This window comes from Lotus japonicus, chromosome 3, assembly GCF_012489685.1.
Source record: "Lotus japonicus ecotype B-129 chromosome 3, LjGifu_v1.2".
Classification (NCBI taxonomy): Eukaryota; Viridiplantae; Streptophyta; class Magnoliopsida; order Fabales; family Fabaceae; genus Lotus; species Lotus japonicus.
The window spans coordinates 81,602,565-81,623,354 of NC_080043.1; the positions used below are offsets into that span (position 1 = coordinate 81,602,565).

The 20,790-nt window shown below is 33.0% G+C and overlaps 1 protein-coding gene across 1 annotated transcript; it reads left to right on the forward strand.

Moving 5' to 3' along the window:
* Positions 1–12,270: 12,270 nt before the first annotated feature.
* Positions 12,271–15,872, forward strand: LOC130746435 (pollen receptor-like kinase 3). The gene is made up of 2 exons (XM_057599062.1): positions 12,271–13,937; positions 14,574–15,872. The coding sequence occupies exons 1-2, from the start codon at positions 12,572–12,574 to the stop codon at positions 15,302–15,304; spliced, it is 2,097 nt and encodes a 698-aa protein (XP_057455045.1). The 5' UTR covers positions 12,271–12,571; the 3' UTR covers positions 15,305–15,872.
* Positions 15,873–20,790: the final 4,918 nt, after the last annotated feature.

The window sequence follows — 20,790 nt, forward strand, 5'->3', positions numbered from 1 at the left end:
AGCACATTATTATTTGAACTATTTGTTGAAAGAGGCACACCATTCATCTTACCCACACATGGACGAAGAATTCTGGATTTCAAGGGACGAGGTTATTGTATTTCATATGTCTGACATTATGTAACCAATTATATGACTAGAATAGGGTACTTCTTAAATTTAATTGTAATACACTAATATGCTCCTTCACTTTTAGAATCTTTGAAAGGAAGACTGTGATCATCATAGACAACTCCTATGGCAGTTACAAAAAAGCCATAGAAAAGCGTGATGGATCTCACTCCTGTGAAGGTCTCATCATCCCAGTTTATTGAAACAAATAAAGTACAAATTATTTTATTTAAAAAAGATTAAAGGATGAATGGCATTTAAGTATAATTATTTTAAACTTAATTTTTATTTAATTTGTTAACCATTATATATATAAATGATAAGTTTAGCAATCTTGAGGGTAAAATAATTTATCAATAAAAAAAATTCATGTATTTTTTTAACTATGAGATTTTAAGTAATTATACATATGATTTCGTATGTGATTTTTCAGAATCTGTTCGATATTCAGCAGACTTTTAATCTCAACCGTTTGATATTCCCCTTAAACTTTCTCCATCAATGTTAGTATATAACTTTCTACTATTAAACTCAAAATTATTTTAAATGAATTTATTATTATTTAATTTATATGAGTAATGGAATGTCTTAGGTCAAAATTAATATTAAATATGATATTAGTTATGAATTTCATAAGATAAATATTATTAGTTTAGATTTGTTGAAATATTAATCAACTAATAATTAATATTAATAATAAACCTTAGAAGTTAAAGGTCACTCAACAAAAAAAACTCTTATGTTCCTTCCTCTTGAACTTCCTTCATCAATGTCATTCTATAGACTTCTACTAATAATTGAAAATTATTTTAAATAAAATTATTATTATTTATTTCATATGAGATGAAATTCGAAAAGGTATTTATATTTATTTATTTATATTTATATTTATATATAATATAAAGGAGAAGTTTAGAAACCTCGAGGGTAAAATAGTCTATCAATAAACAATGTTACATATATTTGTTTTTACCTATAAGCTGTTAAGTAATTATACATATTATTTCATATGTGATTTTTCGGAACCGTTCGATATTTAGCTGACTTTTAATCTCAGCCGTTCGATATTCCCCTTGAACTTCCTCTATCAATGTTAGTATATAACTTTCTATATACTATTAAACTCAAAATTATTTTAAATGAATTTATTATTATTTAATTTATATAAATTATGGAATGTCATAGGTCAAAATTAACATTAAATATGATATTAGTTATGAATTCCATAAGACACATATTATTAGTTTAGATTTGTTGAAGTATTAATTAACTAATAATTAATATTAATAATAAACCTTAAAAGTTAAAGTCACTCACTAAAAAAAACTTTCGTCTTCCGATGTATCGAAAAAAATAAAAATAAAACTTATCTATCCCTTTCTCTTGAACTTCCTTCAACAATTAATGTAATTATATATACTTCTACTATTAATTGAAAAATACTTTAAATAAATTTATTATTATTTATTTCATATGCGTTATGAAATTCAAAAAGGTATGCTTAATACTAAATAAGATCTTACCAAAAGAAAAAAGGACAATCGCTAACCATTTTTTTCTACAACTATAGAAATTAATAAGTGTCAATAATCATTCAAAATTTTCACTTCACATAGGTTTTATTGAGGTATTTGCTTTTATTTTTTCAATGACTCAAGCTTCAAGAAAAAATTTCAGTACATATATCCAACGGCTAGATATTGATGTACTAACCTAGAATGTTTACTTATGTTCTAACATGCATTTTATTTCATGATTATCTTCAACTTGATTTCATCATGTAAAATTGAAACACCTAAAAAATTATTTTCTCTTTGATTTGCTAACTTTTTGTTATGTAGGATGATGCTAAGAGATAAGAAGTATATCAAGGAGTTAGATAATTTTTTAATAAAAAAGAGAAACTTAATATTGTTTATCAATAAAGCCTTTAACTAAAGTACTTGATAATGAGTACCTTAAAAAAAAAAAAGAGAAATAGAGCGAGTAAGAGATATATGATTTATGATCCTATTTTAATTTTTTATTTATTTTCAAACAATGTCTTTTGAATATTTTTCAATGTACCAAAAAAAACAATGTCTTTTTTTTTTGGTTATAAAACAATGTCTTTTGAATGGTCATTACTCATTGCACCTGTAAAAGGTTAGATATTTCTTCAATTTCAAATTTTTTGTTATTTAAGATTATGCATACAGTTTAAAATATTACGAATGGATGAATAATATGATTGAAATACTTATTTAAAATTGAGTTATAACATATAATTGTTGGTCATATAATTAGTGGGATTGAATTATGATAGATAAAAATAAAATAAGAGGCGAGATATAGAAAATCAAATAATGGTATACGTAGAATATGAGTTAAATAGTCTTAATTAATAGTCAAAAGCTAAATAAGGAAGTACCGATCATTCCTCTAAAATTTAGAAATACATATCGTAGAGATAAGTGTATGTATATATTGTTTTGGTATGAAAAATAAGTGCATGTGTTAGATACAAGTGGATTTAAAAGCTAATAAATATATATTGATAGTATTTTATAGTTAGCTCAATATGGCTATGTTTGACATGTCATTTCAACTAGCTTATAGCTTATTTGACTAGCTTAAAAGCTCTTAAAAAATGTTTGGTGAAAGAACTTATTTTGGTAGCTTAAAGCTTTAAGTTATAAGCTATCTCAGGTAGCTTATAACTTAAAACTCATAGCTTATTAAATTTATTCTCATTTTTATCCTCATTATTTCATTAAAATTTCACCATTACCCTTATATATTTATAAAAACACTAAACATATTTTCTCCTCACACTTACGTATGCAGTTTCCGCCACCATTCCCGCCACACCGGTGTGCACCACAAGTATTATAAATATTATATTAATAAAAATAAGTAAAAATTAATATTATATTTTTAAGATAATAAATAAGTTGGGTTAATACAAATATTTAAAGTGATAATAATTTTAATATTAATATTATATAGGTATTAGTGTGAAAATAATGTAATGTTAAATATAAAAATAATTATGCAAGTATGTCCTTTTATGTCATTTTATAATTTCAGCTTGTTTAACAGCTAGTTTTACCAAACACTTTTGTTTCAATCACGCAGCTTTTCAGCTTTCAGCTTTCAGCTATCGGCTAGCTTATGAGCTTTCAGCTATCAGCTAGCTTATCAGCTTTCAGCTAGCTTATCAGCTAAACATGAACATAGCCTATATTTAAAAAAAAAAATAGCTAACTCAATATAATTTTTTACCTTCAATTATTTAAACATGCACCGAATAGCAATGGAAATGTGGTAACATGGGGTCATTTCGAATGCTTCTTTCCAGGAAAAGAAAAAGAATTGGAATTTGTAACATGTTTTGTTTTTATTTGGCTTATTACTTTTAAACTTGGATAACATATATAATTGTATATATAGCACATAAAAAAAAAAACCAGTAGTATAGTTTACAGGCTGTTTTGTTTTTTACTATTTTACCATGTTAGGTAACAACGTGAGTAGAATGGGGTTGTGGACCGACAATTACGCGTGTGAGGGCCCCATATACGCGGCTGAATCACGTTTCCTTGTGATTCGTGCCGTGACATTTTAAGAAACACTCGTCCTCACTCGTTAAGAAACGAGCACGTGAAAAGCAAGGTTCTAAATGAGTAAATGACAATAAAGGGCTTATTACGTGTCAGTTTTAAGACACAAACACAAAAGAAAATTGCATCAACTTGCTCTTAGATTTAACCGGTGCTACTCCTTTCCTTCCACAAAGAGTAATATGACAATTATTACCCGGGGCCTCCCTTGTAATTTCAGATGATGTACCACCAGCAGATTCATCTGCTCTTTCTTGAATGAGAAACAGAAGTTGACCCTCAAAAATAAAAAAGAGTTAATGACAATTATTGAACATAATGTTATTAAAGTGTTCTTATTTAATTTTACCAGTACCATATACAACTGATAGAAGATAATGTAGTTAATAGATAAGAGTTGTAATTAGTTAATATGAAATGTGATAAGTGAGAGAGAATGCATTAAATGAGGGTATACTAGAAAAAATTAGCAAAAAATGTATTACTTTTCTAAAATAACGTACATTTTGGAATATTGAAAAAATGTCCAAAACAACGATCTTTGTAAACAGAGGAAGGAGTATTATTTTCTTATTCTGTGAAATGTATTGATGTTCTCTCACTCAAATAAATGCATTGATTTGAAATAAATGTCTAATCTACTACTCCGTTGGTTGTTGACGAAAGTTATTTTCAACCATAAATCGCTAAATGAGTTGCTTAAACACTATTTTTGTGAGCTCAAAATATCACATTGGATTTAAGTACTCATATGCAACTCATGTAGATTTTTCTCCAACCACAATTTCATATTTTACTTTTAGTAAGGTTCAATTATATTTCATATATTTACTTTTAGTTTTTTTTGACAGTTATATTTACTTTTAGTTGGATCTTGAATAAAAGAGAAAATATATCACATTTTTAGTCAAAAAGTAACCACACAAAGGGAATAAGTTTCGTAAAAAAGCAACCACAAAAAGAATAAGTAACATTGTTAAAATTTAAGCAATAAAAAACGATATATCACTATGCTCCAATGATTTCTCAAAATAACCGATTATATAGTGTTTTTAGATAAGTTCACATAATTTAACTATATGAAAAAGTTAATCAAGAATTAATATTAGTACTCATTAGTTTAAACTTTTGATTATTCTGTTTTAAAATATGAGAGCTTATAAGGCTTTTAGTTTTTCAATTAGCTCATTATTAGATCCTGTATCTTCATTTGAAAAAAAAAAAACCATTATCACTAAAATTATTAAAATAACATTATTCACACCAAGAAGTTTCGTGTCGATCATACTTCTCTTGCCCCCTCTGGATGCAAGTTAGTACTGTACTTTGACTTGATTGGTGTATCCGTGTGGCTGGGTTAATCAATTTTAACGCACGCTTTAAATATGTAAGAGCAACTCCAACCCACAATTTCTTATTTGGTTTTTAACACATTATTCGACACTATTTTGCACTATTTTGATGGACTCGTACTGCCACATTAGACTTGAGGAACTGAAGCATATTTTGCTCCAACCCATGATTTCTTAAATTACTATTTGAAGGGTCCCACTTGTGTCCCACCATACAACATAAATTAATAATATTTATTTTCACCCAATTTAAATTTAAAATTTAATACTAAATTAATATTTCAACTTAAAAATAATTTAATTAATATTTATACGAATTTAATTTTACTAAATATTTAAAATAATTAAATTAAAAAAAAAACGGTCTAACCGGTTAAACCACCCCTAAACGGGCATAAACCGGCTATAATCGGTCAATAACGGTGGGCTGACCTGCTAAGCAGGTCACCCACTATATAAACCTTCTTTTCCTTTCTCACTCTCCATAACCCTAGCCGTTCTTCTTCCTCTCCTCTTCTCCCTTCACTCTCCTCTTCTCTCCCTTTCTCCTTCCTCTCGATGCCTCCTCTTCTCCTTCCTCTCTCCCTCACTTCTTCTCCCTCGATCTCTCTGGTCCACGCCTCCAAAGCCCCAGCCGATCACCAAACAGCAACCGCCGCCACCAAACAACCACATGCAGTCACCATCGGCCACTAAACAACCACCACAGCCACCATACAGCCTCAATCCGACCCCCACAACCCCTGTTTCATAGCTTCAAAGCCTTGAAGCTTGTAAAAATCCTTCCTTTTCACACATGCAAGGGAAAATACTTTCAGATCAGAGCTTCCAGAATTTCACCAGAGAAGATTTTTTTTATTTATGTAAATATCAATTTTTGTGTTTTAAGTTTCAATTTCTTCATGTAAAGTTTCAATTCATTCAATAAAATTGCAATTTTCGTCTTCTGATTATGTCTCTGTTGAACTTGAATTGTTCAATTTCATCCTTTCTGTTATGTTTGCCTATGAAAGCTGTTGGGGGAGTGAGAGAAAATAGGTTATTTTAATTAAGAAACTGAAAAAGCAAAGTTGCTTGCAGAAGCAACCATGCACTGTAGTTAAGAAATTGAAACTGCCAACTAAACAAGCTCCAATGGGTTGAAAAGCTAAGAAACGGTTCTTAGCATCTCCAGCTGGTTTAAGAAACCAGCGTTGGAGATGCTCTAAGATACATGATTTAAACTTTTCCTTTTTTTTTTCTTCTTTGGAAAAACGATTTACACTTTTACTAACATTATAATATATTTTGGCAAGTATTAGAGCATCTCCAATACAAAATTTTTAGTTCTTATTTTTGAGTTAAGAACAAAGAACTGAGTTCTTAACCACTGGAGGAAATAACGTGAAGTTCTTAGTTCTTAAAAATAAGAATTATGTTCTTATATAAAAAAATTTACTTTGAATTCTTGACATAAAAATTTAATTTGTTCTCTCTCATTCATTTAATTTAAGTATTGAATTAGCATTTAAATTTAAATCAAAATTATATGAAAATAAAAAATATTAATATAATAGTATTGTGGGACCGAATGGATAATGCTAAGAACTAAGAACTCATGGTTGGAGAAAAATATGCAAAGAGCGTTGCTTAAGCACATGTGGCAGTACGGGTCAACATGAACAGTGCTAAGAACTAAGAACTGACATTAAAAATACTCTTAGGGAACTTCTCAATCTTTAGTGGGAGGTTCGCCTTGAACATACTTCGAAGGAGGGAAATGCTTGTGAAATTTTTTTGGCCAAGAAGGGTGCTGGGTAGAGTCAGAGGTTTAGTTTGGTTAGTTCCCTGCCGCCGGGCTTAACCCCGCTGCTTCTGACGGATGCGCTAGGCACGTCTTTTGTTAGGCGCTAGTTTTTTTTTTATTGTTCTTTTTTTGTCCATTTGGTTTCCTTGTATAAAAAAACATTCTCATAAAAGACATCCTATAATGAGGCAATTAATATTAAAAACTAATTCATACATCCATTTTTTTTGGTATAAGACAACTTTATTGTAATAGTTTCAAAACCTTGAGGAATTCGGACCTTCTCTTACAACATTTTGCCTCCAGCTTCTCCTGGAGTAAGCGTGACCGTTCAATTTATCAAATGGTTCGGATAAATCTAGTATTTAATTATAATAATTACAGTATGAAAATTAATCTCATCTTTAAGATGAATCTAACGGTAGAAATTATTTAAGGTTCAATGAAAGAAAAAACCCAATTAATCGGACTTGGTTCTCGCTCCGTGCCGTTGAGAGCAACCACCAATTCGTCCCTTCATAGCTGCAATGGTATCTTCGGTGGGAACTCAAAATCTGATCCGATAATTCACAACTCGCTCTCCCCTCATCATTCTTGATCCGGTCCAATTAAGGGTTGTGCGCACGTCTTCGGTTTCTCTGAAACCATCCCTCGCCCACCAGACCCCCGATGGTTGTAGGGAATTCATGGATGAAGGAACAGAAGGCACCCTCGATAAGCAACAAATTGATACTTTCCGTGAATTTCGCGAGATGACTCTAAACTTGCTCAGTTTTGGTTATGCATAAATGCAACTTGTTTAGGAGGACGGAGATTGGAAATCTCACCAAAGTTGGTACTTGCACAAACAATGGTTAATTGGTACTTACTCTCTCCAAAATTCAACTTTTTTGCCATAATTACCCAAATCAAGCTTTCAGTTCTGATCAGAAGAATCTGACCAAATCACCGGAAATGATGTTGATTGAGGAGGAACAACAAAACTCCTATGGGGGGGGGAGATGATGATCTTCACGGTGCTTTGTTGTTCGTCGTGCTCGGGAGGGGTCCTTGTGATGATACTCTGACGCTTAAGTTAGAACGTCGGTTTAAGGGGGAGAGAGAAGCGTGATAAATTATAAATACCTCGATCATGTTCTAAAAGACTTGGGTTTTATATAATTTGGGATTGCGGGATTCAAGGTGGTCATGAGTGTCTAGTACATCTTCGAGCTCTTGTGGGGGGCGGGGGTAACGAGATGATGATCTTCACGGTGCTTCGTTGTTCCTCGTGCTCGGGAGGGGTCCCTGTGATGATACTCTGACGCTTAAGTTAGAACGTCAGTTTAAGGGGGAAAGAGAAGTGTGATAAATTATAAATACCTCGATCATGTTCTAAAAGCCTTGGGTTTTATATAATTTGGGATTGCGCGATTCAAGGCGGTCATGAGTGTCTAGTACATCCTCGAGCTTCGTGCCTTTGCCTTAGTTGTTGGACCATAGTTACTTGGTAAGTCGGTCGGAGTTGGTCGTCCTAATAATCAGTCTGGTGCTCCTAGAACAATAGTCCCCTAGCTATGATCCACAAGAATTGTAGAGCTTGAGGTAATGGAGTCTGAATTGTAAGTCGAAAGTTGCGCTTGATCGAGTAAGGGGACAACGTGATCGAACCGAGGGGTGATCGGCTGGAGCGTCTCTTAGAACAAGTTCAATAAGCACATGAACGAAAATGAAGAACATGGGATAAGGAAACAAAGCTTTCCGTTCATGGAGAAAGAGAGCGCAGGAATGTAAGGGGCAAGGAAACCTTTTTGTTCATTTTATTTTTGCACCGTTAGATGCATCCAAGGGCTGTTATTTGATGTTTAAACCCTTTTTAGTTACTTTATTATACTTATTTTCCCGAACCATTGGATATATCTCATGGTCCACATTTTTGCTTGACACTACCAGAGGTTTGGAGAGGATCCAAATTCATCTTCCGGATACACTTTAACTACATCACACGTATGTGTTTAACTTGCACCAGTGACGGATTCAGACATTTTATGTTGTGGAGGTAAATATAATATAAATCTGTAATAAAAAATAACATATTTCTATTAAAAGTTTGAGAGCAATCATAATTATTCTCTACGAGTTTTCATATTTTAAAAACTCTGGAAAAGTGGAAAAGAGAGAGAATAATTAATGAGACACATTTTACAAGTTAGAATTAATAAGGGCATCATTGGAAAAAATTAATTAATATAGCTCAAACTTTCATTTGGTTCTTATAAAAAGGACCAAGATTTTTCTTCTCTTTCATGCTTATAAATAGGACCGGAGGGAGTACTTTCTAGGATATATACATGATATATAGGGGATGTAAATAAATTAAATGTATATAACAAAAATTAAACCTGCAATTCAATATATAGAATTTTAACCAACAAGGTATCGTTCCTGGTGACAAGCAACTTAAATTTTCGTAAAAATAAGAGCACAAATTTAAATTTCGAGAAAACATTTATGAGAAGAGACATGCAATTGTCCCGAACGGATGATGACATATATTAAAAACAACAAAAATATATAAATTTTAGCTTAAATATGTTTCAGTTCCTCAAACACATATAGGTCATATCTAAATAAGTCTAAAAAATGTGGATTTTTATTCTTGACAAATTTTCTTTGATTCAAATGATGTTATATTAATGCTTGGATGGTTAATCCACGTGAACTTTTCACATCAATTTTGTCAATTCTAAAGTTTCTTTAATCACTTTTGTTCCTTCTCCTCCTCCCTCCTCTAATCCTCTTCTTCCTCTTCCTCTCCCCCTTCCTCCTCCCACCCAACCTCCACAAGCACCACCTAGCCCCCACCCCACCTCTAATTGTTTTTTCTAAATTCAATTCCTCCCTTTGACTTCCAGTTCACTTACCCAGAACAAAGTTTCAGTTTCAGTAATGACAAGCCTATAATCAAATTACTTCCCAGAGAAACGATTGGAAAAACAAACACAAAAATGTCAACTAATATCATGTAAAGATCTGAACTGAGTGAGAAAAAAGCTTACCAGCAAGGAGAGTGAGAGGTGGTGAAAGTCATCGACCCGTAACTCAAAAGGACCTTCCAATTTGAGGGCATCAAGCACGGCCAGAGAACTGACACGATGAATTAGAGACCCCAGGAATCTGGTTTGGGTGTTCTGAACTTGTTCCAAGAGGTGCTGCAACTTCCAACTTCAAAACCCCTACTGTTTCGTAGAGATTGCCTTCAAAACATCCTGAAGAGTGAGACAGTGTGGTATCTGCAAAATGTGGGTGAAATTGAAGTGGTGGAGGTTGGATGGTTGCGGTTGGTCAAGGTCACGGTAAATTATGTGAACAATTCATGTGGGGCAACTGCCCCATATTATTCAATGTGGATCCGTGTATGCTTGCACCTCGCTGCTGATCATATGCTGCTAAGTGCTAACAATAATGTTTCCTAGTAGACCAACATCAACAGCAACACCTTTTAACACAAGTTACAACTACAAAATTGTGCAGGTTAATTACTTTGGTGGTTGAACACTGTCACAAAGTTCCTTACTTTATTTTGCAACTTTTTTTAATATATATAAGTGACACATTTTCCTTTAAGTGAAATTCTACACGAAAAATAAAGGTAAAAATTCGCAAGAAAGTAGGTGTTTATACGAGTCGCACACTACATTTATTACTTTAAATTAATTTCTGAAAGCAAAGTTTGACGGTGTGGAGAATAAAATGTGTTAAAAGAAACCCCCAAACAATTTTAGGCCCTTAGAACACTATTAGTCCATATGACAGAAAATAGGAAGCCTCAATTTGTTGGACTATAACTTGTCCAAAATATAATTTCAATTTATCCCTCAATTCATAGGACAAATATGTTGATTAAAAAAAAGTTCAAAATATTTGGACCGTACATTGACAAAATTAGACAGCCCAAACGCAACAAAACTTGGTTCCTCCATCTCAAATGCAAAGAAAAACACTTAAGTGCATCTCTAACAATTGCTTTTCCCATTGGAGGGCTGGGTGCATATCTACATAGGTAAAGGAGTCACTTGCTCCATAGGTAATGGAGTTACTTTATGCAGTAACCATAAATCAAAGAAAAAAGTGGAATGATAATGTGTTTAGAACTCACCTTAGTGTGAGTTAGTTTCTCTTAGAGTCAGTGGCGGAGCATTTAAGTGACTGGGAGGAGCCTCAGCTCCCCCAAAGTCTCCAAATTTTTTTTGAGTACTAGTAGTTATACTATTATATATTATGTGTGTAAAAGGAGTGGGTCAGACATATAAAACAAAAATGTGAAGCTTCTCACATCACAATTCCTACTGTTAAACCAAACTTCTCATATAGATATATTATAATTATGATAAACATTAGAAAGTAAAGTAACTTTTGCCCAAATTTTAAGCTTTCTGCATAAGCCTCTCATTTCTTTCTCACGTAACCTCTTGTCTTCCATCTAGATCTAGTGGGTTTTTCCAACTTTGCTTCCAAACTTTCACCCTCTTGTGCAAAACTCCAGGTTTCTAACTCTAACACAACCTTTTTATCTTCATTTTCTTTTAATCTTTTTCTTGCTCTAACGTCATTCTTTGTGTGCAGCTCTCAAACTCAAAGCTTTTTTTAACCCCATTTTCTTGAATCACTAATGTAATGTTTATACTGCAACTCTTGAAAGGAACCTTATTGGCATGGTGATTGGCATGGTGCAGGTTAAATTTGAGAAGAGATCCTCACCAAATTTCATTATTGATCTCAGGAGATGTTTTTTGGCCAGCTAAGCTATCCTTGTAGGTGTATGTTTAGTAAGATTTCTTTGAACTAGAGCCATTGAAATTGGTTGCATGTGGGTTTTAAACACCCTTGTACTTAATTGAATACATTTGAGCTTATAAAAATTAGCTTATGTGTTAAAAAATTTATTTTAGCTCCTCCTAATATTTTGGTCAAGCTCTGCCACTGCTTAGAGTAGTTCTCTAAAAATTATTATAGAGAATTATCAAGCATGTGTGATGTGGCTTGTCAAGCCGAGCATTTTATCAAACTTCTTAGCTTGTAGCAATTATATGACATATCATTCTTTGCAAGGAGTTTGTGATGTCTAACCACTGTTGGATGCAAGCAAGTTAGATTCACATGGTAGAGGTTAATTCATGGCTTGGATTACCTTAGATCTATATCACACTGGCTAGTTCGATCATCTTTTATAACCGGCCTTGTTGAAAACCAGTGGAAAACTGATAAAATTAGAAAAAAGAGAGGTAAAAAAAATTGCCCACACAGGCCATTTGTCCGTTAAGTTGTTAAAACTTGCACTAAAATTTAATTTTTCATTGCATGTTGTCTATATATGGGTTCAGATCATTTTATGAGAGTTTGGTACTCTTACTGTTGAAAAGAACTGTTTTTTAAATATTTGATTTATACCCACAGAAACATTAGCACAATACTGGTTACTTATAATTATCACCAAAGGATGATAACGGTTTTTAACTTTTCTTGACATGTTCAACCAAATTTCCAATTCTCTCTCTTCCCTAAAACCTCTCATTGTGAGGTTCTCTTAACAGAAACCCCACACCATGCATGCATGGAGGGGTTACAAAAAAACTAAGGAAAAAGAAAAACGAAAAAATAGCTGAAGGAATGACCAGAGGAAAAAAAAAATCACAATCACATTCCATAGTTGCCTGAAACGCCAAATTTTCAGCTAAGTTATGGCCGCGGCTCCGCCGTCTCTCTTCTTCATTATCATCACCGCCACCACCACTATCATCATCACATTGCCACTGGTAGTACATTCCATATCAGAAGCTGAAGCGTTGCTGCGTCTCAAAAACTCGTTCTCTAATGCTCAATCTCTTGATACCTGGGTTGCTGGCTCCGTTCCTTGCACTGAAGATGATAATTGGGAAGGTGTTGTTTGCTACAATGGCCTTGTCACCGGGCTTCGCCTTGAACAAATGGGGCTGTTTGGGGAAATTGATGTTGATGCGTTGCTCGAACTCCAGGGTCTTCGAACTTTAAGCTTTATGAGCAATTCATTCTCAGGTTCCATCCCGCAACTCAATCGAATTGGTTTCTTGAAAGCCATTTATTTGTCAGGGAATAAGTTTTCAGGGGAAATTCCTCAGGACTACTTCGCTGGAATGAGGTCTTTGAAGAAAGTATGGCTTTCTGATAACCAATTCGCAGGGAAGATTCCAGTATCTTTGGTAGATATTCCTCAGCTTATGGAGTTGCATCTTGAAAACAACCAGTTTAGTGGAACAATTCCAGACCTGAAGAACCCTTCTCTGGTGAAACTCAATGTTTCCAACAATAAATTGGAGGGTGAAGTTCCAGCTAGTTTGTTGAGATTCGACGATACCTCGTTTCAAGGGAATTCTGGTATTTGTGGTGAGAAATTTGGCTCATGTGAGAAGCCAAAGGAGAACACAACTGCACCGAATAATGCTGAGCCGAACAACAATGGTGGTGGTGGTATTGTTGTGCCTGAGGAAAATAAGAGTTGGGGTGGCTCGATGGAGATTGCTGCGTTTGTGTTGGCGAGTGTAGTGGTTATCTCACTTGTTGTCATTTGCATTGTGAAATCAATGAAAAAGAAGGAGAAAGAGAAAGATTTTGATATAATTGGGCATCAAGTTAACGAAGGTGCAGTTGAAGTTCAAGTAACTGCTCCTGTGAAAAGAGAAGCGGAACCAGTGAGAAAACATTCATCAAGCAGAAGGGGATCTTCATCTTTCCACGGTGTGAAGGGTGTTGGAGAAGTTGTGATGGTGAATGAGGAGAAGGGTGTTTTTGGGTTGCCGGATTTGATGAAGGCGGCCGCAGAGGTGCTGGGAAATGGAGGATTTGGATCGTCCTACAAAGCTGTGATGACGAATGGAGTAGCGGTGGTGGTGAAGAGGACAAGAGAGATGAATTCACTGGGAAAAGATGAATTTGATGCAGAGATTAGGAAGCTTGGAAATATGAAACACTGGAATATCTTGGCTCCTTTAGCTTATCATTACAGAAAGGATGAGAAACTAGTGATCTCTGAGTATGTTCCCAGAGGCAGTCTACTCTATTTGCTGCATGGTAAGACTTGTTCTTCTGATGTTCTCCCACTCAAAATTTTCATCAACTGCATAATCAGAAAAGAAAGGAGACATAAACATTCTTCAAACAACCAATAGCATGTTTGGAAATTCTTTTATTACTGATTCTAAACACAACCAATTCTGGCGTTCTGCGTACTAGAATTGATTCCAAGGAAAGACAAGTTGATTCCGACATGCTACGTTTGGAAGAGCTCATTTGAGCTTATCTTATAGCATAAGCGCTTAAACAAGTATTTGAGAGAACTTATGTACACAACTTATGGCATGCCTATAAGCCGTTTTGAGATTTTTTCATAAGCTGCTTAGATTAGCTTATGGATAAGCGCTTATACTTAGAACCTATTTTGAGCTTATTTCAATAAGCTTATCAAGTTAGCTTATGAATAAGTGCTTATACGATTAACGCTTATTGCTATAAGCGCTTAGTTAAGCCGTTTACCCAAACACACGTATAATAAGGATACTTGCAACCAGCAAATAACTACCATTATAATAGTCTTACATGTTTTCTTGTCAGTTGCTGATGGAACACAAGTTTTAACTACATTGATGTGAAAGAAGAAAGAACTACCATTGTTTAGTGACCTAGTGTCTTTTATTGTGCTACTTGCAGGTGATAGAGGACCATCACACGCTGAACTGGATTGGCCTGCTCGTTTAAAGATTGTAGGAGGAATTGCTGATGGGATGCATTATCTTCACACAGAACTTGCTTACTCAGATCTACCTCATGGAAATCTCAAGTCCAGCAATATTCTACTTGGACCAGATTATGAACCATTGCTTGTAGATTATGGGTTTGTCCATCTTGTTCACCCTTCAAATGCTCCACAAGCATTATTTGCTTATAAGGCTCCTGAAGCAGCACAACATGGCCAAGTTTCACCTAAGTGTGATGTTTATTGTTTTGGGGTTGTCATACTTGAGATACTCACTGGAAAGTTTCCTTCTCAATATCTTAGCAATGGCAAGGGCGGAACTGATGTAGTGCAATGGGTTGCCTCAGCAATTTCTGAGGGAAGGGAAGCAGAGTTACTTGATCCTGAAATTGCAAATTCTAGAAATTCAATGGGTGAAATGGAGAAGCTCCTTCATATTGGTGCAGCTTGCACTGAAAGTAACCCTCAGAAGCGATTAGACATGGCGGAAGCAGTTAGAAGGATAGAGGAGATAAAAGGCAAAGGTGGTCAAGAATCTAGAACAATAGAGGTGTTGCCATCTCCCACAGATGGCTATGCAGAATCTCAAATGTTTGATAACCAAGGGCACGGTGTCCAATCACAGAGGAGACATGAATCAAACAGCTTTGGAAGCCAGGATAAATTGGAATTTGGCATCTCCTAATTAACAGATAGTTAACAATTTAGGTACAAAGTGTGTCTTTATTGGAAGAGGATGTGTCATGATTGTCTCTTGGAATTCATAGAAAGAGAATAGCATATTTGGATGAGGGACATGAGAAATTTGGCACATACCTTCTCTTTGAAGCTTGAACATATAGATCAGGGACATGGCAGGTAAGTTTACTGATATCTAGGACAAAGCTTTGTAGGAGTTTCAGAATTACTTTCTCTGTCCTGTTTTTTTTTATTATTGTAAATCTTTTAGTCACTGATATAAGACATTTCTATAATACTCCCTCCCCTACTAATATCTTTGGTTGCATCGCCTTAAAAACCTATGAGAACTGGGATTAAGACTTCTTGCAATATTTGATGAAAGATCACAATCCACTAACCAAATAAAAGGTGATGAGGAGGCAGCCTACATGTTGGTCAATGAAAGTCCAGAATTAGTTACTGATAAATTGGGTTTGTTCAATTGGTAAATGTAATTTTGTGATTGGTCAGAGATAATTGTTTTTACACATCACTGGTTATGTGTGATTTAACTAAATTAATTTGAATAAATTATTATCCATTCATCAAACTCTGTTTTGTATTGGATGGAAAGCTAATGGGAGGGTCAAATATGTTACATACTTACATTACAAAATTAGAGGACTTAAATTAAGCGAAATAAACTAGGAGGACTAAAATCACTCAAACACTATACTAGAGGGACCAAAAGTGAAATTAAGCTTAAAAGATATATCCTTAGGCCCCGTTTGGAAAGCTTATTTGAGCTCATCTTACAATATAAGTGTTTATTCAAGTGTTGACAGAGCTTATGTAAATAGCTATGACATACTTATAAGTTGTTTTGAACTATTTTCATAAGTTGTTTAGATTAGCTTATGAATAAGAGTTTATACTTATCCACAACTTATTTTCAACTTATTTAAATAAGTTTATCAAATTAGCTTATGTACAAGCGCTTATTGTCATCAGTGCTTAATTAAGTTGGTCTTAGCCGACTTGAGCAAGATTGTCTCTCATAGATGATACATTGGTAGAAAAAAAATTGTTTTCTATTGCTTTTCTCTAAAGTTTTAAAGGCCATTTCAGTTTTTTTATTTTATTTTAAGTACAAGAGCTATGGTTTGGGCCTTTGGCGTGTCATAGATGAGATTGGATAAATTTTGGAAAAAAAAAAAGTGATTTAAATTTCTCATTTTATATTGACCAAAAAAAAATTCTCATTTTATCATGTCATATGATCCGTTTTAAAATCAGTTGGCACAATCCAATATAAAAAAGTTTGGATTGGATTGATTTTCAATTTTAGTCCTAGATGTTTTTCCTTTAAGGCGTACTAAATAAAACATTCGACAAAAAAAACTACTAAATAAGACATAAAATATATAATAAACTTTGAACAAAAAAAAAAAAAATATATATATATATATATATATATATATATATAATAAACGTTACAAAAATGTGTATTTTCTAAGTGTAACAAAAAAAAGTTAAGTTTTCAAAAATGTATATAATAACCGAAACCTAACTAATTGAAAAAAAAATATAATATTTTAATTTTGAATCAAAAATTAAGGACTATAATTTTTTTAAATAAATCAGGCTAAGTTTTTTTTAATGATTGCAATATACTCCATTTTCGTTTTCAGTTCTCGCAGATAAAAATTTGTGTTTTTCATCCATCCAAAATTACAAGTTTCATTTTTAATCTTTAACGTTAAATTTCCCATTCAAATGAGACTGGAAATCCAATTCAGCGCAACATATGGCCTATTTTTGTCTTTAAAAATTTATTTTACCTAAGTATATACTAGGCCTCCCACTTCCCCTTTTTCTTTTGCTTCCCTCTCCTCTTCCCCACCTCTCGCACCATCCTTCTCCCACCACCCAGCACCACCGACCTCCGCCCTTCCTAGTGCCCCCACCTCCCCCACTGCTGTTATCCTCCTCCACCATCTCTCCTCAGTCCTCCCCACTCCTTCCCCATTTACCCCGACCCTCCCCCTTTAACCTAGTTTAATTTAACTTGCACTCTAAAATAAGATCTCAAGTTTGTCACATACAAACGATTTTCACAAGTTAGCATGAGTTACTGAATCAAAACCCAATTTTTGAATCAACAATGAAATGGAACTATTTTTTTTTAAAGCAAATGAATTGAATAAAAGAAGGACAAGGGGTGCTCCAACCCTATTACAAGGAGTATTTCCAACAAACAAATACAAAAACAATACATCATATCTATGCCACCCCACAACCCAAACTGAAAATTGAACTAATGAATCCATGTCAAAACAATTCAACAAGTTGCCTAATCATAACCTGTTAGTTCCCTTAAAAAAATAAACATGTTAGCTAGTATTACAAATCAAAGAGATCAACCCGTAAATTAATTGTGACTCGTTTACTCAACTCTAGGTGAACCAGCTGGTAACCTTTAGTATCAATTTCTTATAGTTTTCAAGTTGTAATGTGGATTAGACAAATAATTTAAGGGAAGAGTGTTTCTACAAAATTAAAACAAAAATATAAGAGGACAGATTTATTTTCTTATAAGGTATTTGGATAGAAAAGGACAAAATTAGATAAAATAATGTTGCTTAAGTCAACCATATACTGTTGTTCACAGCATTCTACAGCTGGACATTGATTGAAATGCATAATAATTAATAAATCTTGTTAATTAAATGAAAGGCTCAAACTCGTAGGACTCTTCATAATTCATATATCCTGGCATACAACAATAACCCACACTGCATACTTGGATTATCTGTACTTCAAATCTTTTGTCGAATTTTTGGGTGCTATAACCATAATAACAAATTCTTCATTTGTACCCTCAGATGCTGAACTGGCTCTCCTCACTCTCACATGACATTAGTATTCAAATCTCTACATGTTATAAATTTTTAACTATAAAGGTACATCTGAAATCTAAAAAGAAACTATGCACAAAAAGTATTTCCTGAGAATAATTTTCTAAATATATGCAGCCTCACCATATATATTGCAATAACATTTATATATATATAAATTATTTTTCCTAATTCAATTTCTTTTTTGTGAACTAGACCATATATATTTATTCATTTCATAATCAAACTCATAAGTCATAAGCCACAAATTCTTAAATTATTTTTATTGTTTTTATTACTGTCATTATTATTTTCCAGATTATTCTTATTCCTTGCTTGTAAAGGTTAGACGACTATATATTAGTATAAATAAGAGTATAATAATTTTAATTTTATTTAAAGTTCACTACTTATTTAATATTTTCAACATATTTTATAATTTTTACATTAAATATATATTTACTAGTAGTATAAGTCTATGCAATAGTTGCCCAAAATTAGTAGTAGTATTGATATTTACATATATAATACTATTGACTTGTAGTTGATCTGCTTTTTACCAATTAACTAGGACTAGCTAACATGTTGCACTTCTAGAAGTTTTGTTTAAATTTCACCCAAGATTTAATTGTAATATCTTCAATGATTTGGTTGCACCACCACTCGTGCAACTCTAAATTCTCAAACCATTGTTTGTCTTCTTGCTAGTTAAAAACAATTAGTTGAAACAGAGCACCCCCTTGCACTCACACTACACAAGATTCCCGAGAAATTAGAAAATATACTTTTTTTTGCTCACCATACTCGTAAAATTGTAAGAAAATCTCTCTTGCCTGCTACTGCGGCAATGCTATTCATTATTTAAATGTGTGAATATTCTTTTTATGTGAAATGCACATGTCTTAACAGGAATATGTGCTAATTAATTGCTGAATAATGGAATTTTTAATATGGGGACTAGGGACAAGCCTAGGCAAGGCCTTGCTTAGCTAGCTAACAAGCTTGCAATATGCTGGTCTGATGCCATACAAATTTTAAAACGATTATTAAAATTTCTCCATTAATTAATACATTTCACTTGTTATGTTCATTCTTTGATTCGTTCCCTATTAATTAACATGTGTTACACAACAAGATACAGTCAAATTCTTTCAAAATTTCTTTTCTTTTGGTAAAAATTAAGAAATTTTGATATTTCATCTTTACAGTCTGTTATAAAAAAATGGTTATATATACTCCATTAAGTTCTAATCTAGTAGAATATATAGTCTTATTTTATTATTCTCTCACTCAATTCTTATTTAACTTTTCACTTTTAGAAAAAAATAATTGCTTATGTTTAACTATCCACTTACAATTTCAAAATAATATTAAATAAATTTTTCAAATAATAATACTCTCTTGCAGTAAACTGTGATATTCATATATACTTCCCATAAAAGTTAAATACCAAATACATGAGAGAATATGAGAAAATAAATGATGAGAGAAAATAATGAATAGATAAAGTTTAAAATGGTAAAATAGGAAAACAAATCTCATTTTTATTTTTTGGTACATCAGAAAGATAAATTGCACCCGCCAGGATTCGATCCCTGGATCTCCCTCTACTCAACCCATATGTCCCTCAGCTCCTACCACTTGAGCTATCATACGAGGCAAATCTCATTTTTATAAAAAACAACAAAATTAATTACATTCTTTAATTTATGTGTTTCTTCTCTTTTCATACAAGAATTGACAGAGTATTTGTTTTATTGTTTAGTATATAATATTTGAACCTTTTACTTGTTGTATTGTTATTTTCCTTTCTATTATAACAATTTATAATAGTGTGGTTTGGAATGGATGGCGATAGTGGTTTCGATACTAGGTGCTTCTATATAGTTCGTATAAAGTTGTTATTTCTTGTTTTTTAATTAGCAAACCTTTGATGTTTCAATTCATATTTATGCATGGTGAGTATGAGGGCTGTAGATGTTAGGATATATAGCTGCTCTTTCTAAATTTTGAGATCTCTAATTCAGTAAAGTCCAAGCTTAGGTTCAGAATTAAGTTCAAAAAAAAAAAAAAAAGCTTAGGTTCAGAATTGGTATTCGATGGAGATGATTTTTTCTTATCATTCCTTGTCCTTTTATAGGTCTCTCTTGCCTTTTGGGTTGCTGGGTTTCAGCATCATTATGTGTTTTATATGGTAATAAGTGTATTAATTGCTACAATTGGGGTTACGGGTGACTATTTATCGGTGGGAGTTATTGTGTTTAGGCCTTTGGGTTATTGCCGGCTTATGGCGCGATCGATCGGGTTGCCACCCCGCAATATCATGATTGGATATTGTTAGTGTATACTTATTGAAATTTTAAGTAACTTTAATGTTTAAAAAATTGTAGATTTACTTAATCTATTTTCTTTTTTGTAAATAATATATAGTACAATGTATGCGTCATGAAGATATAAGTTTTGTCATCTCTTAACGGTTGTGCACATTATTATCATTGAATTCATTATGCAGCCTATCTTATTCAACTATTTCCACCCTCTAACCTTTTTATTCAATCCTATTGGAAACCATTGGTTGCGAAGAATTGCCCATCAATGATTTGATGTAAACCGT

Coding starts and splice junctions, on each gene's coding strand:
- LOC130746435 (XM_057599062.1), top strand. CDS start 12,572: ATGGCCGCGGCTCCGCCGTCTCTCTTCTTCATTATCATCACCGCCACC. Junction 13,938..14,573: donor TCTACTCTATTTGCTGCATG/GTAAGACTTGTT, acceptor TGCTACTTGCAG/GTGATAGAGGACCATCACAC.